Source organism: Hyperolius riggenbachi, chromosome 11 (assembly GCF_040937935.1).
Source record: "Hyperolius riggenbachi isolate aHypRig1 chromosome 11, aHypRig1.pri, whole genome shotgun sequence".
Lineage (NCBI taxonomy): Eukaryota > Metazoa > Chordata > Amphibia > Anura > Hyperoliidae > Hyperolius > Hyperolius riggenbachi.
This window is the reverse complement of record NC_090656.1, coordinates 316,375-341,195: the sequence shown is the minus strand read 5'-3', so window position 1 is coordinate 341,195 and position 24,821 is coordinate 316,375. Positions and strand designations below refer to the sequence as shown.

At 50.5% G+C, this 24,821-nt stretch overlaps 2 protein-coding genes across 2 annotated transcripts in view; one reads left to right on the top strand and one right to left on the bottom strand.

Annotated features, from left to right (window-relative positions):
• Positions 1–14,977, bottom strand: part of SF3B3 (splicing factor 3b subunit 3) — a 122,359-nt gene extending 107,382 nt beyond the window's left edge. The window contains exons 1-2 of the mRNA XM_068261446.1: positions 14,818–14,977; positions 5,363–5,482 (exon numbers count right to left, since the gene is read on the bottom strand). Coding sequence (XP_068117547.1) covers positions 5,363–5,432 — 70 coding nt within the window. The 5' untranslated portion in view covers positions 5,433–5,482; positions 14,818–14,977. The remainder of the gene's footprint in view (positions 1–5,362; positions 5,483–14,817) is intronic.
• A 149-nt stretch (positions 14,978–15,126) lies between these two features.
• The window catches only part of COG4 (component of oligomeric golgi complex 4), a 120,478-nt gene continuing 110,783 nt past the window's right edge, over positions 15,127–24,821 (top strand). The window contains exon 1 of the mRNA XM_068259671.1: positions 15,127–15,289. Coding sequence (XP_068115772.1) covers positions 15,170–15,289 — 120 coding nt within the window. The 5' untranslated portion in view covers positions 15,127–15,169. The remainder of the gene's footprint in view (positions 15,290–24,821) is intronic.

Here is a 24,821-nt window from a genome sequence, read left to right as displayed (position 1 = left end):
GGGTCGCCATACAGGCCAGCTCCCCCCGATTCTCCTATATACTTCAGGACGGGTCACCATACAGGCCAGCTCCCCCCGATTCTCCTATATACTTCAGGACGGGTCGCCATACAGGCCAGCTCCCCCCGATTCTCCTATATACTTCAGGACGGGTCGCCATACAGGCCAGCTCCCCCCGATTCTCCTATATACTTCAGGACGGGTCGCCATACAGGCCAGCTCCCCCCCGATTCTCCTATATACTTCAGGACGGGTCGCCATACAGGCCAGCTCCCCCCGATTCTCCTATATACTTCAGGACGGGTCGCTATACAGGCCAGCTCCCCCCGATTCTCCTATATACTTCAGGACGGGTCGCCATACAGGCCAGCTCCCCCCGATTCTCCTATATACTTCAGGACGGGTCGCCATACAGGCCAGCTCCCCCCGATTCTCCTATATACTTCAGGACGGGTCGCCATACAGGCCAGCTCCCCCCCGATTCTCCTATATACTTCAGGGTCGCCATACAGGCCAGCTCCCCCCGATTCTCCTATATACTTCAGGACGGGTCGCCATACAGGCCAGCTCCCCCCGATTCTCCTATATACTTCAGGATGGGTCGCCATACAGGCCAGCTCCCCCCGATTCTCCTATATACTTCAGGACGGGTCGCCATACAGGCCAGCTCCCCCCGATTCTCCTATATACTTCAGGACGGGTCGCTATACAGGCCAGCTCCCCCCGATTCTCCTATATACTTCAGGACGGGTCGCCATACAGGCCAGCTCCCCCCGATTCTCCTATATACTTCAGGACGGGTCGCTATACAGGCCAGCTCCCCCCGATTCTCCTATATACTTCAGGACGGGTCGCCATACAGGCCAGCTCCCCCCGATTCTCCTATATACTTCAGGACGGGTCGCCATACAGGCCAGCTCCCCCCGATTCTCCTATATACTTCAGGACGGGTCGCTATACAGGCCAGCTCCCCCCGATTCTCCTATATACTTCAGGACGGGTCGCCATACAGGCCAGCTCCCCCCGATTCTCCTATATACTTCAGGGTCGCCATACAGGCCAGCTCCCCCCGATTCTCCTATATACTTCAGGACGGGTCGCCATACAGGCCAGCTCCCCCGATTCTCCTATATACTTCAGGACGGGTCGCCATACAGGCCAGCTCCCCCCCCGATTCTCCTATATACTTCAGGACGGGTCGCCATACAGGCCAGCTCCCCCCCGATTCTCCTATATACTTCAGGACGGGTCGCCATACAGGCCAGCTCCCCCCGATTCTCCTATATACTTCAGGACGGGTCGCCATACAGGCCAGCTCCCCCCGATTCTCCTATATACTTCAGGACGGGTCGCCATACAGGCCAGCTCCCCCCCCGATTCTCCTATATACTTCAGGACGGGTCGCCATACAGGCCAGCTCCCCCCGATTCTCCTATATACTTCAGGACGGGTCGCTATACAGGCCAGCTCCCCCCGATTCTCCTATATACTTCAGGACGGGTCGCCATACAGGCCAGCTCCCCCGATTCTCCTATATACTTCAGGACGGGTCGCCATACAGGCCAGCTCCCCCCGATTCTCCTATATACTTCAGGACGGGTCGCTATACAGGCCAGCTTCCCCCCGATTCTCCTATATACTTCAGGACGGGTCGCCATACAGGCCAGCTCCCCCCGATTCTCCTATATACTTCAGGACGGGTCGCCATACAGGCCAGCTCCCCCCCGATTCTCCTATATACTTCAGGACGGGTCGCCATACAGGCCAGCTCCCCCGATTCTCCTATATACTTCAGGACGGGTCGCCATACAGGCCAGCTCCCCCCGATTCTCCTATATACTTCAGGACGGGTCGCCATACAGGCCAGCTCCCCCCGATTCTCCTATATACTTCAGGACGGGTCGCCATACAGGCCAGCTCCCCCCGATTCTCCTATATACTTCAGGACGGGTCACCATACAGGCCAGCTCCCCCCGATTCTCCTATATACTTCAGGACGGGTCGCCATACAGGCCAGCTCCCCCCCGATTCTCCTATATACTTCAGGACGGGTCACCATACAGGCCAGCTCCCCCCGATTCTCCTATATACTTCAGGACGGGTCGCCATACAGGCCAGCTCCCCCCGATTCTCCTATATACTTCAGGACGGGTCGCCATACAGGCCAGCTCCCCCCGATTCTCCTATATACTTCAGGACGGGTCGCCATACAGGCCAGCTCCCCCCGATTCTCCTATATACTTCAGGACGGGTCGCCATACAGGCCAGCTCCCCCCGATTCTCCTATATACTTCAGGACGGGTCGCCATACAGGCCAGCTCCCCCCGATTCTCCTATATACTTCAGGACGGGTCACCATACAGGCCAGCTCCCCCCGATTCTCCTATATACTTCAGGACGGGTCGCCATACAGGCCAGCTCCCCCCGATTCTCCTATATACTTCAGGACGGGTCGCCATACAGGCCAGCTCCCCCCGATTCTCCTATATACTTCAGGACGGGTCGCCATACAGGCCAGCTCCCCCCCGATTCTCCTATATACTTCAGGACGGGTCGCCATACAGGCCAGCTCCCCCCGATTCTCCTATATACTTCAGGACGGGTCACCATACAGGCCAGCTCCCCCCGATTCTCCTATATACTTCAGGACGGGTCGCCATACAGGCCAGCTCCCCCCGATTCTCCTATATACTTCAGGACGGGTCGCCATACAGGCCAGCTCCCCCCGATTCTCCTATATACTTCAGGACGGGTCGCCATACAGGCCAGCTCCCCCCGATTCTCCTATATACTTCAGGACGGGTCACCATACAGGCCAGCTCCCCCCGATTCTCCTATATACTTCAGGACGGGTCGCCATACAGGCCAGCTCCCCCCGATTCTCCTATATACTTCAGGACGGGTCGCCATACAGGCCAGCTCCCCCCGATTCTCCTATATACTTCAGGACGGGTCGCCATACAGGCCAGCTCCCCCCGATTCTCCTATATACTTCAGGACGGGTCGCCATACAGGCCAGCTCCCCCCGATTCTCCTATATACTTCAGGACGGGTCACCATACAGGCCAGCTCCCCCCGATTCTCCTATATACTTCAGGACGGGTCGCTATACAGGCCAGCTTCCCCCCGATTCTCCTATATACTTCAGGACGGGTCGCCATACAGGCCAGCTCCCCCCCGATTCTCCTATATACTTCAGGACGGGTCGCCATACAGGCCAGCTCCCCCGATTCTCCTATATACTTCAGGACGGGTCACCATACAGGCCAGCTCCCCCCGATTCTCCTATATACTTCAGGACGGGTCGCCATACAGGCCAGCTCCCCCCGATTCTCCTATATACTTCAGGACGGGTCGCCATACAGGCCAGCTCCCCCCCGATTCTCCTATATACTTCAGGACGGGTCGCCATACAGGCCAGCTCCCCCGATTCTCCTATATACTTCAGGACGGGTCACCATACAGGCCAGCTCCCCCCGATTCTCCTATATACTTCAGGACGGGTCGCCATACAGGCCAGCTCCCCCCGATTCTCCTATATACTTCAGGACGGGTCGCCATACAGGCCAGCTCCCCCCGATTCTCCTATATACTTCAGGACGGGTCGCCATACAGGCCAGCTCCCCCCGATTCTCCTATATACTTCAGGACGGGTCGCCATACAGGCCAGCTCCCCCCGATTCTCCTATATACTTCAGGACGGGTCGCCATACAGGCCAGCTCCCCCCGATTCTCCTATATACTTCAGGACGGGTCACCATACAGGCCAGCTCCCCCCGATTCTCCTATATACTTCAGGACGGGTCGCCATACAGGCCAGCTCCCCCCGATTCTCCTATATACTTCAGGACGGGTCGCCATACAGGCCAGCTCCCCCCGATTCTCCTATATACTTCAGGACGGGTCGCCATACAGGCCAGCTCCCCCCCGATTCTCCTATATACTTCAGGACGGGTCGCCATACAGGCCAGCTCCCCCCGATTCTCCTATATACTTCAGGACGGGTCACCATACAGGCCAGCTCCCCCCGATTCTCCTATATACTTCAGGACGGGTCGCCATACAGGCCAGCTCCCCCCGATTCTCCTATATACTTCAGGACGGGTCGCCATACAGGCCAGCTCCCCCCGATTCTCCTATATACTTCAGGACGGGTCGCCATACAGGCCAGCTCCCCCCGATTCTCCTATATACTTCAGGACGGGTCACCATACAGGCCAGCTCCCCCCGATTCTCCTATATACTTCAGGACGGGTCGCCATACAGGCCAGCTCCCCCCGATTCTCCTATATACTTCAGGACGGGTCGCCATACAGGCCAGCTCCCCCCGATTCTCCTATATACTTCAGGACGGGTCGCCATACAGGCCAGCTCCCCCCCCGATTCTCCTATATACTTCAGGACGGGTCGCCATACAGGCCAGCTCCCCCCCGATTCTCCTATATACTTCAGGACGGGTCGCCATACAGGCCAGCTCCCCCCCGATTCTCCTATATACTTCAGGACGGGTCGCCATACAGGCCAGCTCCCCCCGATTCTCCTATATACTTCAGGACGGGTCGCCATACAGGCCAGCTCCCCCCCGATTCTCCTATATACTTCAGGACGGGTCGCCATACAGGCCAGCTCCCCCCGATTCTCCTATATACTTCAGGACGGGTCGCCATACAGGCCAGCTCCCCCCGATTCTCCTATATACTTCAGGACGGGTCGCCATACAGGCCAGCTCCCCCCGATTCTCCTATATACTTCAGGACGGGTCGCTATACAGGCCAGCTCCCCCCGATTCTCCTATATACTTCAGGACGGGTCGCCATACAGGCCAGCTCCCCCCCGATTCTCCTATATACTTCAGGACGGGTCGCCATACAGGCCAGCTCCCCCCGATTCTCCTATATACTTCAGGACGGGTCGCCATACAGGCCAGCTCCCCCCGATTCTCCTATATACTTCAGGACGGGTCGCCATACAGGCCAGCTCCCCCCGATTCTCCTATATACTTCAGGACGGGTCGCCATACAGGCCAGCTCCCCCCGATTCTCCTATATACTTCAGGACGGGTCGCCATACAGGCCAGCTCCCCCCCCGATTCTCCTATATACTTCAGGACGGGTCGCCATACAGGCCAGCTCCCCCCGATTCTCCTATATACTTCAGGACGGGTCGCCATACAGGCCAGCTCCCCCCGATTCTCCTATATACTTCAGGACGGGTCACCATACAGGCCAGCTCCCCCCGATTCTCCTATATACTTCAGGACGGGTCGCCATACAGGCCAGCTCCCCCGATTCTCCTATATACTTCAGCTCTGGTATACTTCACAAATAACTTTTATACAGGTGTGTTTAAATGAAAGTTTTACCTGAAAAGTTGCCATGGATGGCAAAGCTGATGCCAGTCGCTCTCTGCAGCGTCAGATTATATAAAAACATGGTGGCGGCAGCTCAATACCAGCAACCAGGAGAATGAATCCAGCGGGAAACTAAAGAAAAAACAAACATAGAAATCCCATTATGTTTTATATAATCCAGAAGTGACCACACTGCACACAGCAGACCGATCCGCTCTCCTCAGAGGTGAGATGTCTCCAGATTATGTCAGAGAAGAGACATGAAAACTCATCACAGAGAGGGAACAATCCATAGCATGGAATATATCACAGAGTTCAGGCAGAAAGCCATATCAGGTACCACACCAGTGTTCTCCCCAGAATCTTTTTCCAGCTGGGTGGCATGAAATAGTAGCCGGGTGGCATGAAAAAGCAGCCGGGTGGGGCGAAATGAAAATGCAGGGCAACTCGGCTTACAACATAGGAGGTGGTGAGCCGATGACAGCCGGGTGGTCACCAAATCTAGCCGGGTGGAGCACATACTTCCTGATGGAGAGCGGTGCTGCGTGTGTGCGGAGTGATGTACTTCCTGATGGAGCACGGTGCTACGTGTGTGCGGAGTGACGTACTTCCTGATGGAGAGTGGTGCTGCGTGTGTGCAGAGTGACATACTTCCTGATGGAGCGCGGTGCTGCGTGTGTGCGGAGTGACGTACTTCCGGATGGAGATCGGTGCTGCGTGTGTGCAGAGTGACATACTTCCTGATGGAGCGCGGTGCTACGTGTGTGCGGAGTGATGTACTTCCTGATGGAGCGCGGTGCTGCGTGTGTGCGGAGTGATGTACTTCCTGATGGAGCGCGGTGCTGCGTGTGTGCGGAGTGACGTACTTCCAGATGGAGCGCGGTGCTGCGTGTGTGCGGAGTGACGTACTTCCTGATGGAGAGCGGTGCTGCGTGTGTGCGGAGTGATGTACTTCCTGATGGAGCGCGGTGCTGCGTGTGTGCGGAGTGATGTACTTCCTGATGGAGCACGGTGCTACGTGTGTGCGGAGTAATGTACTTCCTGATGGAGCGCGGTGCTGCGTGTGTGCGGAGTGACGTACTTCCTGATGGAGAGCGGTGCTGCGTGTGTGCGGAGTGACGTACTTCCTGATGGAGAGCGGTGCTGCGTGTGTGCGGAGTGACGTACTTCCTGATGGAGAGTGGTGCTGCGTGTGTGCAGAGTGACATACTTCCTGATGGAGGGCGGTGCTGCGTGTGTGCAGAGTGACATACTTCCTGATGGAGCACGGTGCTACGTGTGTGCGGAGTGATGTACTTCTTGATGGAGCGTAGTGCTGCGTGTGTGCGGAGTGATGTACTTCCTGATGGAGCGTAGTGCTGCGTGTGTGCGGAGTGATGTACTTCCTGATGGAGCGCGGTGCTGCATGTGTGCGGAGTGATGTACTTCCTGATGGAGCGCGGTGCTGCGTGTGTGCGGAGTGATGTACTTCCTGATGGAGCGCGGTGCTGCGTGTGTGCAGAGTGATGTACTTCCTGATGGAGAGCGGTGCTGCGTGTGTGCAGAGTGATGTACTTCCTGATGGAGCGCGGTGCTGCGTGTGTGCAGAGTGACGTACTTCCTAAAGGAGCGCGGTGCTGCGTGTGTGCGGAGTAATGTACTTCCTGATGGAGCGCGGTGCTGCGTGTGTGCGCGGAGTGACGTACTTCCTGATGGAGCGCGGTGCTGCGTGTGTGCGGAGTGATGTACTTCCTGATGGAGAGCGGTGCTACGTGTGTGCGGAGTGATGTACTTCCTGATGGAGCGCGGTGCTGCGTGTGTGCAGAGTGATGTACTTCCTGATGGAGAGCGGTGCTGCGTGTGTGCTGAGTAATGTACTTCCTGATGGAGGGCGGTGCTGCGTGTGTGCTGAGTAATGTACTTCCTGATGGAGCGCGGTGCTGCATGTGTGCGGAGTGATGTACTTCCTGATGGAGCGTAGTGCTGCGTGTGTGCGGAGTGACGTACTTCCTGATGGAGCGTAGTGCTGCGTGTGTGCAGAGTGACGTACTTCCTGATGGAGAGCGGTGCTGCGTGTGTGCAGAGTGACATACTTACTGATGGAGAGCGGTGCTGCGTGTGTGCAGAGTGACATACTTCCTGATGGAGCACGGTGCTACGTGTGTGCGGAGTGACGTACTTCCTGATGGAGCGCGGTGCTGCGTGTGTGCGGAGTGATGTACTTCCAGATGGAGCGCGGTGCTGCGTGTGTGCGGAGTGATGTACGGTACTTCCTGATGGAGCGCGGTGCTGCGTGTGTGCAGAGTGATGTACTTCCTGATGGAGAGCGGTGCTGCGTGTGTGCTGAGTAATGTACTTCCTGATGGAGCGCAGTGCTGCGTGTGTGCTGAGTAATGTACTTCCTGATGGAGCGCGGTGCTGCGTGTGTGCGGAGTGATGTACTTCCTGATGGAGCGTAGTGCTGCGTGTGTGCGGAGTGATGTACTTCCTGATGGAGAGCGGTGCTGCGTGTGTGCAGAGTGATGTACTTCCTGATGGAGCGCGGTGCTGCGTGTGTGCGGAGTGACATACTTCCTGATGGAGAGCGGTGCTGCGTGTACGGAGTGATGTACTTCCTGATGGAGCGCGGTGCTGCGTGTGTGCGGAGTGATGTACTTCCTGATGGATCGCAGTGCTGCGTGTGTGCGGAGTGATGTACTTCCTGATGGAGCGCAGTGCTGCATGTGCATGGAGTGACGTACTTCCTGATGGATCGCAGTGCTGCGAGTGACGTACTTCCTGATGGAGAGCGGTGCTGCGTGTGAGCAGAGTGACGTACTTCCTGATGGAGCACGGTGCTACGTGTGTGCGGAGTGATGTACTTCCTGATGGAGCGTAGTGCTACGTGTGTGCGGAGTGATGTACTTCCTGATGGAGCGCGGTGCTGCGTGTGAGCAGAGTGACGTACTTCCTGATGGAGAGCGGTGCTGCGTGTGTGCGGAGTGATGTACTTCCTGATGGAGCGCGGTGCTGCGTGTGTGCGGAGTGATGTACTTCCTGATGGAGCGCGGTGCTGCGTGTGTGCGGAGTGATGTACTTCCTGATGGAGCGCGGTGCTGCGTGTGTGCGGAGTGATGTACTTCCTGATGGAGCGCGGTGCTGCGTGTGTGCGGAGTGATGTACTTCCTGATGGAGCGCGGTGCTGCGTGTGTGCGGAGTGATGTACTTCCTGATGGAGCGCGGTGCTGCGTGTGTGCGGAGTGATGTACTTCCTGATGGAGCGCGGTGCTGCGTGTGTGCGGAGTGATGTACTTCCTGATGGAGTGCGGTGCTGCGAGTGACGTACTTCCTGATGGAGAGCGGTGCTGCGTGTGAGCAGAGTGACGTACTTCCTCACGGAGCGCAGTGCTTACACAGGACAGAAGGAAAACACAGAGAAATGTCCCCTGTATGGATTTGGAGTTTTGCCTCTCTAATCCCCCTCATCTGTCACTAATCACCATTGTAATTTGATCTCTCAGCTGTGTCAGTTCAGGAATCTCATCTGCCATGGCAGCGCTGCTAATTTGAAAACACGTGATGTTAATTCTATGTCTGCTTCCACGAAAGCAGGAAGTAGACACTGAAAATGTATTGCAGGATTTGTATAAGCTGTAACAAAGCAATGTTTTTTGGCAGAGGTTATTATGCTGTTGCGTATCTTTAAGAGCAGAGATTAAGTTCAGAGTTCAGGTCCGCTAACTGGGTACTTCAGGTTCTCCAGTTTTCTTATCAGCCCCAAACAGTATGACCTCCAAATGCAAAAGGTGTTTTTGATAAGGCAGCAAGTCTTCATGGCAGGAGCCCCCCCATCCACCAATAGAGCACTACACCAGTCTTCAACCTACACAATAAAATTATCACTATTTTACTTAAAGGGGTTCTGTGGGGGTGCGGAGGATAAAAGCAGACACTTACCTGAGGAGTCTATCAGCCCCCTGTAGCAGTAATGTTCCACGCCGTCCTCCTCCAATCTGCCAGTCTCTGCCGCTGGCACCGGGCAATTATTTGTATGAGAAGACGAATAATGCGCGCTCCCGCTCTCGTCATTGGAAACTTACTGCGCAGTAGAACGTTTTCTTGTACTGCGCCTACACAGTAAGCTTCCAATGACGTGGGCGGTAGCGAGCAGGTGCGTGGCCACAGGCACGCAGCCACAGTCGGATGGCATGCCGCGCTTGACGGGCCAGCGGTGGAGAACGGTGGATCGGAGGACGGCGTGGGACATTACTGCTACAGGGGGCTGATAGAAGCCGCAGGTAAGTGTCTGATTTTATCCCCCCCCCCCCCCCCCCCAACACACACACAGAACTCCTGTAAGATCTACAAAGTTACAGGAAAAGTAAACCATGCCATATATCCCACTGGAGGGACACCTAGGACAGTTAAGCCCTATCTACACGATACAATTCTTTGTACGATTCTTTTTACGATCCGATTAAATCCAACATTTCCGATCGGGATTCGATTTAATTTACCATTGCAAAACAATGGCAAATCGAATGTAACCACTTAAGAACCAGGCTCGTTTTGGCTGATCTGTGCTGCGTGGGCTTTCCAGCCCGCAGCACAGATCAGGATTGCTGCAGGGCGATCAGACGTCCCCCCTTTTTTCCCCACTAGGGGGATGTCCTGCTGTGGGGGGGGGGGGGGGGGTGTCTGATCGTCGCCAGCTATCTGCGTGCTGCGGGGGGCTCCTCAAAGCCCCCCTCTGCAGCGATTTCCACCCTCTCTGCCCTTCCCTCCCCCTCGCTATGGGCGGCGCAGGACGGATAGCCGTCCTGCGCCGCCTAGGATAGGCTTCAGCCTATCAGATGCCGGCGATCCCCGGCCAATCAGAGGCTGGGGATCGCAGATCTGCTTTACAGCGCTGCTGCATCGCCATACAATGTAAACAGCGGGGATTTCTTCCCCGCGTGTTTACATTTCGCGGCACGCAGACTGTTCATGAAGGCCCCCTTCCGTGAACTGACATGGAAAGGTTGCTCGAACGAGCGGCCGTTTCCATGGGAAACCACTTAACACCTAGGTCTGCCGATCGGCTGACCGTGGTCGTTAAGTGGTTAATTGAATCAAATCCTGATCAGACATGTCGGATTTAATCGGACCGTAAATAGATTCGTAATCGAATCGTACAAAGAATCGTATCGTGTAGATGGGGCTTAAGGCCATACATCAAACTGGAGGGACAGCAGGGAGATGGGCTACATATATCGCATATAGAAGGCCATAAACTCCAGTGGAGGGAGATTGGTGGTCAGTAAGGCCATACACCCCATTGGAGGGACAGCAGAGTCAGTAAGGCCATATAGATCACACTGGAGGGACAGCAGGACCACATATCGCATATAGAAGGACATACACCCCACTGGAGGGACAGCAGGGCTACATATATCGCATATAGAAGGCCATAAACCCCAGTGGAGGGAGATTGGTGGTCAGTAAGGCCATACACCCCATTGGAGGGACAGCAGAGTCAGTAAGGCCATATAGATCACACTGGAGGGACAGCAGGACCACATATCGCATATAGAAGGACATACACCCCACTGGAGGGACAGCAGGGCTACATATATCGCATATAGAAGGCCATACACCCCAGTGGAGGGACAGCAGGGAGATGGGCCACATATATCGCATATAGAAGGCCATAAACCCCAGTGGAGGGAGATTGGTGGTCAGTAAGGCCATACACCCCACTGAAGGGACGGCAGGGTCAGTAAGGCCATAGAGATCACACTGAAGGGACAGCAGGGCTACATATATTGCATACACAGTGTTCTCCCCAGAAATTTTTTCCAGCCGGGTGGCATGAAAAGGTAGCCGGGTGGGGCAAGACAAGAGAATGCAGGGCCGGTGCTTCTGGGAGCAACTCTGCTTACAGCATAGGAGGAGGTGAGCCAATTACAGCCGGGTGCTCACCAAAACTAGCCGGGTGGAGCACCCGCCTAAAAGAGCCTGGGGAGAACACTGCATACAGAAGGCCATACACCCCAGTGGAGGGATATTGGTGGTCAGTAAGGCCATAGAGATCACACTGGAGGGACAGCAGGACCACACATACCGCATATATCAGGCCATACATCCCATCAGAGCCACATATATCAGGCCATACATCCCATCAGACAGCCAGCAGGGCCACATATACCACATATATCAGGCCACATATACCGCATATATCAGGCCATACACCCCATCATACAGCCAGCAGGGCCACATATACCACATATATCAGGCCATACATCCCATCATACAGCCAGCAGGGCCACATATACCGCATATATCAGGCCACACATCCCATCAGACAGCCAGCAGGGACATACACCCCAGTGGAGGGAGATTGGTGGTCAGTAAGGCCATAGAGATCACACTGGAGGGACAGCAGGACCACATATACCGTATATATCAGGCCATACACCCCATCATACAGCCAGCAGGGCCACATATACCACATATATCAGGCCATACATCCCATCATACAGCCAGCAGGGCCACATATACCGCATATATCAGGCCATACATCCCATCATACAGCCAGCAGGGCCACATATACCGCATATATCAGGCCATACATCCCATCATACAGCCAGCAGGGACATACACTCCAGTGGAGGGAGATTGGTGGTCAGTAAGGCCATAGAGATCACACTGGAGGGACAGCAGGACCACATATACCGCATATATCAGGCCATACATCGCATCATACAGCCAGCAGGGCCACATATACCGCATATATTAGGCCATACTCCCCAGTGGAGGGAGATTGGTGGTCAGTAAGGCCATACACCACACTGGAGGGACAGCAGGGTCAGTAAGGCCATACACCACACTGGAGGGACAGCAGGGTCAGTAAGGCCATAGAGTTCACACTGGAGGGACAGCAGGGAGTATGGACCATATATCAGGCCATACACCCCATCAGACAGCCAGCAGGGACATACACCCCAGTGGAGGGAGATTGGTGGTCAGTAAGGCCATAGAGATCACACTGGAGGGACAGCAGGGCCACATATACCGCATATATCAGGCCACACATCCCATCAGACAGCCAGCAGGGCCACATATACCGCATATATCAGGCCATACATCCCATCAGACAGCCAGCAGGGCCACATATACCGCATATAGCAGGCCATACATCCCATCAGACAGCCAGCAGGGACATACACCCCAGTGGAGGGAGATTGGTGGTCAGTAAGGCCATACACCCCACTGGAGGGACAGCAGGGTCAGTAAGGCCATAGAGATCACACTGGAGGGACAGCAGTGAGTATGGACCATATATCAGGCCACACATCCCATCAGACAGCCAGCAGGGCCACATATACCGCATATATCAGGCCATACATCCCATCATACAGCCAGCAGGGACATACACTCCAGTGGAGGGAGAGTGGTGGTCAGTAAGGCCATAGAGATCACACTGGAGGGACAGCAGGGCCACACATACCGCATATATCAGGCCATACATCGCATCATACAGCCAGCGGGGCCACATATACCGCATATATTAGGCCATACTCCCCAGTGGAGGGAAATTGGTGGTCAGTAAGGCCATACACCCCACTGGAGGGACAGCAGGGTCAGTAAGGCCATAGAGATCACACTGGAGGGACAGCAGGGCGTATGGACCATGTATCAGGCCATACATCGCATCATACAGCCAGCAGGGCCACATATATCGCATATATTAGGCCATACTCCCCAGTGGAGGGAAATTAGTGGTCAGTAAGGCCATACACCCCACTGGAGGGACAGCAGGGTCAGTAAGGCCATAGAGATCACACTGGAGGGACAGCAGGGAGTATGGACCATATATCAGGCCATACATCGCATCATACAGCCAGCAGGGCCACATATACCACATATATCAGGCCATACATCCCATCATACAGCCAGCAGGGCCACATATACCACATATATCAGGCCATACATCCCATCAGACAGCCAGCAGGGCCACATATACCGCATATATTAGGCCATACTCCCCAGTGGAGGGAAATTGGTGGTCAGTAAGGCCATACACCCCACTGGAGGGACAGCAGGGTCAGTAAGGCCATAGAGATCACACTGGAGGGACAGCAGGGAGTATGGACCATATATCAGGCCATACATCGCATCATACAGCCAGCAGGGCCACATATACCGCATATATCAGGCCATACATCCCATCATACAGCCAGCAGGGCCACATATACCGCATATATCAGGCCATACATCCCATCATACAGCCAGCAGGGCCACATATACCGCATATATCAGGCCATACATCCCATCATACAGCCAGCAGGGCCACATATACCGCATATATCAGGCCATACATCCCATCATACAGCCAGCAGGGCCACATATACCGCATATATCAGGCCATACATCCCATCATACAGCCAGCAGGGCCACATATACCACATATATCAGGCCATACATCCCATCATACAGCCAGCAGGGACATACACCCCAGTGGAGGGAGATTGGTGGTCAGTAAGGCCATAGAGATCACACTGGAGGGACAGCAGGACCACATATACCGTATATATCAGGCCATACACCCCATCATACAGCCAGCAGGGACATACACCCCAGTGGAGGGAGATTGGTGGTCAGTAAGGCCATAGAGATCACACTGGAGGGACAGCAGGACCACATATACCGTATATATCAGGCCATACACCCCATCATACAGCCAGCAGGGACATACACCCCAGTGGAGGGAGATTGGTGGTCAGTAAGGCCATAGAGATCACACTGGAGGGACAGCAGGACCACATATACCGCATATATCAGGCCATGCACCCCATCAGTGCCACATATATCAGGCCATACACCCCATCAGACAGCCAGCAGGGACATACACCCCAGTGGAGGGAGATTGGTGGTCAGTAAGGCCATAGAGATCACACTGGAGGGACAGCAGGACCACATATACCGCATATATCAGGCCACACATCCCATCAGACAGCCAGCAGGGACATACACCCCAGTGGAGGGAGATTGGTGGTCAGTAAGGCCATAGAGATCACACTGGAGGGACAGCAGGACCACATATACCGTATATATCAGGCCATACACCCCATCATACAGCCAGCAGGGACATACACCCCAGTGGAGGGAGATTGGTGGTCAGTAAGGCCATAGAGATCACACTGGAGGGACAGCAGGACCACATATACCGCATATATCAGGCCATGCACCCCATCAGTGCCACATATATCAGGCCATACACCCCATCAGACAGCCAGCAGGGACATACACCCCAGTGGAGGGAGATTGGTGGTCAGTAAGGCCATAGAGATCACACTGGAGGGACAGCAGGACCACACATACCGCATATATCAGGCCATACATCGCATCAGACCCACATATATTAGGCCATGCATCCCATCAGACAGCCAGCAGGGCCTCCTCCAGACACAATACCCACAATACTATGCGGCAATGGCTGCCAGCCGTGCAGGGACCCCCCTCCATACCTGCTCCCCGGGCTCGGCCTGCGGATGGCGGGGATTCGGCGCGGATTTCGGTCACTCGTCCTCCATTTCCCGCCGCGACACTCAGCCACAAAGCAGCCCGGGGTCCTCACACAGCTGCCTTTCCCCCCGCCTGTCCCAATCCTCCTCCCGCCAAACAAGCCTCAACCGTGCCGGGGACACCTCCTCTCCTCACCCCGGGAGGCGCGCTCACCCAGTCTAGCGTCTCCTTGCGGACCGGCACCGTGCTGGACAGCCCCGCCACATGTGAGGACCCACAGCGCCCAGCAACGTGTGCGGAGGCCCCCGGAAGTGACGTGTGACTGACAGGCAGGAGGTGACGCGGCCCGCGAGAATGGCAGCCTCAGTGACTTACAAGGGGGAGAGAGGATCGGCCCTGTCTATGGAGAAGCTCCGATCCCTGACCGACCTGCAGGAGCTGGAGGAGGCCTATGGGCGGCTCTGTGCGGAGGAGGTGCTGAGAGGAGCGTCATCCCGCGTGGACTGTATATCCCTCCAATACCCCTCTATGGGCTGTACACCCCCCCAATACCCCTCTATGGGCTGTACACCCCCCCAATACCCCTCTATGGACTGTACACCCCCCCAATACCCCTCTATGGGCTGTACACCCCCCCAATACCCCTCTATGGACTGTACACCCCCCCAATACCCCTCTATGGGCTGTACACCCCCCCAATACCCCTCTATGGACTGTACACCCCCCCCAATACCCCTCTATGGGCTGTACACCCCCCCAATACCCTTCTATGGACTGTACACCCCCCCAATACCCCTCTATGGGCTGTATATCCTCCCCAATACCCCTCTATGGACTGTACACCCCCCCAATTATTATTATTATTATTATTATTATTTTTTATTTATATAGCGCCAACATATTCCGCAGCGCTTTACAAAGCACAATAAAACGACAAGGGGAACATAGATACAACTAACAAATATACAGCAGAGTTCCAAGCAGCACAAATATTGTTACAAAAACAGTAAACATTAGGAGGATGACCCTGCCCTTGCGAGCTTACAATCTAATGGGTAGTGGGGGACACACTAGGTAAGGGGGTGGAGGATGGATGAGGCAGTGATTCTTTGCCTCTGATTACATTGTGACAAGTAAATAAAGGGCTATAGAATGTTATAAGCTTGTCTGAAAAGGTGTGTTTTAAGAGTGCGTTTGAAGATGTCCAGGTTTGGAGCATGACGTACAGGCTGTGGAAGAGAGTTCCAGATAAGGGCTGATGCTCGTGTAAAGTCCTGGATGCGAGCATGAGAGGAGGTGATCAGCTTAGAGGCCAGGAGAATTTCTTGGGAGGAGCGAAGGTTGCGGGAGGGACAATATCTTGAGATTAGTGAGGAGATGTATGGAGGAGACAACTCGTGGAGGGCTTTGTATGTTAGAGTCAGGAGTTTGAACTGGATCCTCTGGGTAATGGGTAACCAGTGGAGAGAATGGCACAGTGGGGCTGCATCAGAAGAGCGTGTGGAAAGGTGAATGAGGCGGGCCGCTGCATTTAGAAGGGATTGGAGAGGAGCTAGCCTGTTTTTTGGTAGGCCACAGAGTAGGGTGTTGCAGTAGTCTAGGCGGGAGATGATTAAGGCATGAACAAGCATTTTGGTGGCCTCTTGTGTGAGGAAGGGACGGATACGGAATATATTTTTGAGCTGGAAATAGCAGGTGGTGGTTAATGAGGCAATGTGAGGTTTAAAGGAGAGCTCTGAGTCAAGTATAACCCCCAAGCAGCGGGCCTTAGTGGTTGAGGTTATTGGGGTGTTGTCTACCGTTATGGTTGCAATTGGTGGGGGTGTAGATAGCAATGGTGGAAAAATCACAATTTCCGTTTTAGTCATGTTGAGTTTGAGGAAGCGGGAGGACATGAATGCAGAAACGGCACGTAGACAGTCGGGGACTCTGGATAGTAGTGAGGACAGGTCAGGAGCTGAGAGATAGATTTGGGTGTCATCCGCATAGAGGTGATACTGGAAGCCAAAAGAGTTAATTAGTTGTCCCAGGCCACGGGTGTAGATTGAGAAAAGAAGTGGCCCAAGAACAGAGCCTTGAGGTACACCAACAGACAGTGGGTGTGGAGAGGACTTGGTGTTAGAGAAGGAGACAGTGTAAGAGCGTCCAGAGAGATAAGAGGAGATCCAGGAATGTGCTTGTCCCTTGATTCCTAAAGATGACAGTGTCTGCAGAAGCAGAGCATGATCAACCGTGTCAAAGGCAGAGGAAAGGTCAAGGAGTATTAGAATGGAGAACTGGCCTTTGGATTTAGCTACCAGTAGGTCATTAGCAACTTTCGTGAGAGCAGTTTCAGTGGAATGGTGTGTGCGGAATCCAGATTGAAAGGGGTCAAGTAAGGAGTTGGTAGAGAGAAAGGCAGACAATTCTGAATGGATGTGACGTTCCAGCAGTTTAGAAGCAAAGGGGAGGAGCGAGACAGGACGGTAGTTGGATAGAGAAGTTGGATCAAGAGAGGGTTTTTTGATTAGTGGTGTGATGATAGCTTGTTTGAATAAGGAAGGAAAAGTGCCAGTGGAGATAGAAAGGTTGAATAGAGTTGTTAGAGCGGGATTAAAGGAGGAGGAAAGCTGGGGGATTAGATGAGAGGGAATGGGGTCCAGGGCACAGGTAGTGAGATGCGCTTTGGAGATTAGTGAGGAAAGACACTGATCAGTTAGTGTGGTGAAAGATGTTAGAGTGGGAGACTGGTCTTGTGGAGCGGAGGGGAGGCAGTTAGTGGTGGGTGAGGGTGCAGGCGGACAGAAGGAATTTATAGGTGACGGCTGTGCTGGTAAAAATGGTTGCGCGTTAAAGCTATTACGTATTGCATCAATCTTGCTTGTAAAGTATGATGCAAAGTTGTCGGCTGACAGACATGTGGTAGGGGGAGGAGGTGGGGCACGAAGTAGGGAGTTAAAGGTGTTAAATAATTGTTTTGGGTTGTGAGACTGTGAGGAAATGAGCAAGGAGAAATAAGACTGCTTAGCAGAAGTGAGGGCATCCCTGAGCTCCTGCATAGTTTGTTTATAGTAATTGAAGTCTTCTACAGCAGTGCTTTTTCTCCAGCATCTTTCTGCCACCCTGGAGTGCCTTTTCAGCTGTTTGATTTGTTCAGTGAGCCAGGGCTGCCGGTTAGTTTGGCGGGGGCGGGTGGTGGTGAGTGGAACGGCTGAATTCATGGCAGAGGAGACTACATTAAATAAGTAACTGGATGCTGCCTCAGGGTCAGTGTAGGAAGACAGGGTACTTAGAGGTTGCAAGGCCTCAGTCAGGGAATTCACATCCAGGTTGCGGTAATTCCTGCGCGTGACTGTATGGTGTAGTGTTGGAGGAGTTGACGGTAGAGAAGAATTGATTGAGAAGGTAAGAAGGTTGTGGTCTGAGAGGGGAAGCGGAGTGTTATGAAAGCTTGAAATAGAACAGAGGCGGGTAAAGACAAGGTCAAGAGTGTGGTCGTCTTTGTGGGTGGAAGTGGAGGACCATTGGGCGAGGTCAAACGAGGAGGTGAGAGAGAGCAGTTTGGTGGCAGTAGGGCAATTAGTATCGATGGGTATATTAAAATCTCCAATGATGATAGAGGGTATATCAGTGGAGAGGAACTGGAGAAGCCATGCTGAAAAGTGATCAATGAAAGTGGAGGCTGGACCGGGCGGGCGGTAGATAATAGCAATCTGAATGTGGTATGGAGAGTAGAGACAGACAGCATGAACTTCAAAGGATGAGAGTGCGGGCAGTGGTGTGAGTGGCTTAAAGGAACAGTGTTCAGAGAGGAGGATCCCCACCCCCCCTCCATGTTTGTGGCCAGGTCTAGGGGCATGACTAAATTTTAGACCACCATATGATAGAGCAGCTGGAGACACCGTGTCTGATGGAGTTATCCATGTTTCAGTGAGCCCCAGGAAGGTGAAAGTGTTGGAGATAAACATGTCATGAATAAAGGCCAGTTTATTACAAACGGAGCGGGAGTTCCATAGAGCCCCAGATATGGGGAGGGGAGATCTGGGAAGAAGGGGAATGTCAATAAGATTGTAGGTGTTCTGGGAGGGGAGGTGGTGAGGTTTGTTATTGGTGGAATGAGTTGTAGTCTGAGCAGTGTGAGGTCTAGGAGTGGGCCCTGGGTTCGGTGATATGTCACCAGAAGCCAGAAGGAGTAGTAGGCAGAGCAGAGAGATGTGGGGGTGGGACTTGTGTGTATGCAAGTTAGGTTTAGTGAGAGCAGAGGAGGGGTAGTGTGAGCACAGAAATAGGAATAGTTTGTGGCTAGAGAAAAGGGGAGACGATAGCAGAGAGGGAGCAATCTGTATGGTGTTGCTGACAGTGGGAGGATGAAGTGACATGTGGATTTTCAGGAACAGAAGGCAAAAAGAAGCGGTTGAGAAAGACATTTTAAACATTCTGAAGGGATCTACAGGGCGATTGATAGCTGACAGCAGGAGGGTGGGGTATGTTTAGAAACAGGAATTGCAGAAACAAGCAAGCATATGGTGAAACAGATGAAAAACAGTTAAGTAGCAAACCATGTGATCAAAGTGCCGAGTCTCCTGGCAGTTCCTTCTGTTCCCTTCTGGTTCAATTCTGGTCTAATTTGGGTCTTTTGCTGTGCACTTCAAATCATGCACTTAAAATTAATGCACATCTGACTAAAGTCATATCTGACTTAGAGACTAGATTAAGTAGACAGCAGAGGGGATGGAGATGAGTGCTGGAATGAGGATCAGGTGTGAATGGCCAGGCCTGGGCTGTGGGAGGCTGGGTCAGTCTACAGACATGCAAATTATGACTAATTAATTAGGTACACATTGCAGCATAAGGCCTGGCACCAGGAAATGGTCACAATTATGTATGCGTACCATAAAGTTAAAAGCAATGCAGGTAAAGTTGAACATAAGCAAGATTTGTTTGATTGCAGAGAGAAATTGCATGAAGACAGATATAAAATCAGATGCAGATGCAGATCATATGCGTACCTGTAATGAGAAGAATGTGGTGTCAGTTCAGAGAATAAGGAGATCTCCTATGTGCACTTAAGTAGATCTTTCTGGTCTAATTTGGGTCTTTTGCTGTGCACTTCAAATCATGCACTTAAAATTAATGCACATCTGACTAAAGTCATATCTGACTTAGAGACTAGATTAAGTAGACAGCAGAGGGGATGGAGATGAGTGCTGGAATGAGGATCAGGTGTGAATGGCCAGGCCTGGGCTGTGGGAGGCTGGGTCAGTCTACAGACATGCAAATTATGACTAATTAATTAGGTACACATTGCAGCATAAGGCCTGGCACCAGGAAATGGTCACAATTATGTATGCGTACCATAAAGTTAAAAGCAATGCAGGTAAAGTTGAACATAAGCAAGATTTGTTTGATTGCAGAGAGAAATTGCATGAAGACAGATATAAAATCAGATGCAGATGCAGATCATATGCGTACCATAAAGTTAAAAGCAATGCAGGTAAAGTTAAACATAAGCAAGATTTGTTTGATTGCAGAGAGAAATTGCATGAAGACAGATATAAAATCAGATGCAGATGCAGATCATATGCGTACCATAAAGTTAAAAGCAATGCAGGTAAAGTTGAACATAAGCAAGATTTGTTTGATTGCAGAGAGAAATTGCATGAAGACAGATATAAAATCAGATGCAGATGCAGATCATATGCGTACCTGTAATGAGAAGAATGTGGTGTCAGTTCAGAGAATAAGGAGATCTCCTATGTGCACTTAAGTAGATCTTTCTGGTCTAATTTGGGTCTTTTGCTGTGCACTTCAAATCATGCACTTAAAATTAATGCACATCTGACTAAAGTCATATCTGACTTAGAGACTAGATTAAGTAGACAGCAGAGGGGATGGAGATGAGTGCTGGAATGAGGATCAGGTGTGAATGGCCAGGCCTGGGCTGTGGGAGGCTGGGTCAGTCTACAGACATGCAAATTATGACTAATTAATTAGGTACACATTGCAGCATAAGGCCTGGCACCAGGAAATGGTCACAATTATGTATGCGTACCATAAAGTTAAAAGCAATGCAGGTAAAGTTGAACATAAGCAAGATTTGTTTGATTGCAGAGAGAAATTGCATGAAGACAGATATAAAATCAGATGCAGATGCAGATCATATGCGTACCATAAAGTTAAAAGCAATGCAGGTAAAGTTGAACATAAGCAAGATTTGTTTGATTGCAGAGAGAAATTGCATGAAGACAGATATAAAATCAGATGCAGATGCAGATCATATGCGTACCATAAAGTTAAAAGCAATGCAGGTAAAGTTGAACATAAGCAAGATTTGTTTGATTGCAGAGAGAAATTGCATGAAGACAGATATAAAATCAGATGCAGATGCAGATCATATGCGTACCTGTAATGAGAAGAATGTGGTGTCAGTTCAGAGAATAAGGAGATCTCCTATGTGCACTTAAGTAGATCTTTCTGGTCTAATTTGGGTCTTTTGCTGTGCACTTCAAATCATGCACTTAAAATTAATGCACATCTGACTAAAGTCATATCTGACTTAGAGACTAGATTAAGTAGACAGCAGAGGGGATGGAGATGAGTGCTGGAATGAGGATCAGGTGTGAATGGCCAGGCCTGGGCTGTGGGAGGCTGGGTCAGTCTACAGACATGCAAATTATGACTAATTAATTAGGTACACATTGCAGCATAAGGCCTGGCACCAGGAAATGGTCACAATTATGTATGCGTACCATAAAGTTAAAAGCAATGCAGGTAAAGTTGAACATAAGCAAGATTTGTTTGATTGCAGAGAGAAATTGCATGAAGACAGATATAAAATCAGATGCAGATGCAGATCATATGCGTACCATAAAGTTAAAAGCAATGCAGGTAAAGTTGAACATAAGCAAGATTTGTTTGATTGCAGAGAGAAATTGCATGAAGACAGATATAAAATCAGATGCAGATGCAGATCATATGCGTACCATAAAGTTAAAAGCAATGCAGGTAAAGTTGAACATAAGCAAGATTTGTTTGATTGCAGAGAGAAATTGCATGAAGACAGATATAAAATCAGATGCAGATGCAGATCATATGCGTACCTGTAATGAGAAGAATGTGGTGTCAGTTCAGAGAATAAGGAGATCTCCTATGTGCACTTAAGTAGATCTTTCTGGTCTAATTTGGGTCTTTTGCTGTGCACTTCAAATCATGCACTTAAAATTAATGCACATCTGACTAAAGTCATATCTGACTTAGAGACTAGATTAAGTAGACAGCAGAGGGGATGGAGATGAGTGCTGGAATGAGGATCAGGTGTGAATGGCCAGGCCTGGGCTGTGGGAGGCTGGGTCAGTCTACAGACATGCAAATTATGACTAATTAATTAGGTACACATTGCAGCATAAGGCCTGGCACCAGGAAATGGTCACAATTATGTATGCGTACCATAAAGTTAAAAGCAATGCAGGTAAAGTTGAACATAAGCAAGATTTGTTTGATTGCAGAGAGAAATTGCATGAAGACAGATATAAAATCAGATGCAGATGCAGATCATATGCGTACCATAAAGTTAAAAGCAATGCAGGTAAAGTTGAACATAAGCAAGATTTGTTTGATTGCAGAGAGAAATTGCATGAAGACAGATATAAAATCAGATGCAGATGCAGATCATATGCGTACCATAAAGTTAAAAGCAATGCAGGTAAAGTTGAACATAAGCAAGATTTGTTTGATTGCAGAGAGAAATTGCATGAAGACAGATATAAAATCAGATGCAGATGCAGATCATATGCGTACCTGTAATGAGAAGAATGTGGTGTCAGTTCAGAGAATAAGGAGATCTCCTATGTGCACTTAAGTAGATCTTTCTGGTCTAATTTGGGTCTTTTGCTGTGCACTTCAAATCATGCACTTAAAATTAATGCACATCTGACTAAAGTCATATCTGACTTAGAGACTAGATTAAGTAGACAGCAGAGGGGATGGAGATGAGTGCTGGAATGAGGATCAGGTGTGAATGGCCAGGCCTGGGCTGTGGGAGGCTGGGTCAGTCTACAGACATGCAAATTATGACTAATTAATTAGGTACACATTGCAGCATAAGGCCTGGCACCAGGAAATGGTCACAATTATGTATGCGTACCATAAAGTTAAAAGCAATGCAGGTAAAGTTGAACATAAGCAAGATTTGTTTGATTGCAGAGAGAAATTGCATGAAGACAGATATAAAATCAGATGCAGATGCAGATCATATGCGTACCATAAAGTTAAAAGCAATGCAGGTAAAGTTGAACATAAGCAAGATTTGTTTGATTGCAGAGAGAAATTGCATGAAGACAGATATAAAATCAGATGCAGATGCAGATCATATGCGTACCATAAAGTTAAAAGCAATGCAGGTAAAGTTGAACATAAGCAAGATTTGTTTGATTGCAGAGAGAAATTGCATGAAGACAGATATAAAATCAGATGCAGATGCAGATCATATGCGTACCTGTAATGAGAAGAATGTGGTGTCAGTTCAGAGAATAAGGAGATCTCCTATGTGCACTTAAGTAGATCTTTCTGGTCTAATTTGGGTCTTTTGCTGTGCACTTCAAATCATGCACTTAAAATTAATGCACATCTGACTAAAGTCATATCTGACTTAGAGACTAGATTAAGTAGACAGCAGAGGGGATGGAGATGAGTGCTGGAATGAGGATCAGGTGTGAATGGCCAGGCCTGGGCTGTGGGAGGCTGGGTCAGTCTACAGACATGCAAATTATGACTAATTAATTAGGTACACATTGCAGCATAAGGCCTGGCACCAGGAAATGGTCACAATTATGTATGCGTACCATAAAGTTAAAAGCAATGCAGGTAAAGTTGAACATAAGCAAGATTTGTTTGATTGCAGAGAGAAATTGCATGAAGACAGATATAAAATCAGATGCAGATGCAGATCATATGCGTACCATAAAGTTAAAAGCAATGCAGGTAAAGTTAAACATAAGCAAGATTTGTTTGATTGCAGAGAGAAATTGCATGAAGACAGATATAAAATCAGATGCAGATGCAGATCATATGCGTACCATAAAGTTAAAAGCAATGCAGGTAAAGTTGAACATAAGCAAGATTTGTTTGATTGCAGAGAGAAATTGCATGAAGACAGATATAAAATCAGATGCAGATGCAGATCATATGCGTACCTGTAATGAGAAGAATGTGGTGTCAGTTCAGAGAATAAGGAGATCTCCTATGTGCACTTAAGTAGATCTTTCTGGTCTAATTTGGGTCTTTTGCTGTGCACTTCAAATCATGCACTTAAAATTAATGCACATCTGACTAAAGTCATATCTGACTTAGAGACTAGATTAAGTAGACAGCAGAGGGGATGGAGATGAGTGCTGGAATGAGGATCAGGTGTGAATGGCCAGGCCTGGGCTGTGGGAGGCTGGGTCAGTCTACAGACATGCAAATTATGACTAATTAATTAGGTACACATTGCAGCATAAGGCCTGGCACCAGGAAATGGTCACAATTATGTATGCGTACCATAAAGTTAAAAGCAATGCAGGTAAAGTTGAACATAAGCAAGATTTGTTTGATTGCAGAGAGAAATTGCATGAAGACAGATATAAAATCAGATGCAGATGCAGATCATATGCGTACCATAAAGTTAAAAGCAATGCAGGTAAAGTTGAACATAAGCAAGATTTGTTTGATTGCAGAGAGAAATTGCATGAAGACAGATATAAAATCAGATGCAGATGCAGATCATATGCGTACCATAAAGTTAAAAGCAATGCAGGTAAAGTTGAACATAAGCAAGATTTGTTTGATTGCAGAGAGAAATTGCATGAAGACAGATATAAAATCAGATGCAGATGCAGATCATATGCGTACCTGTAATGAGAAGAATGTGGTGTCAGTTCAGAGAATAAGGAGATCTCCTATGTGCACTTAAGTAGATCTTTCTGGTCTAATTTGGGTCTTTTGCTGTGCACTTCAAATCATGCACTTAAAATTAATGCACATCTGACTA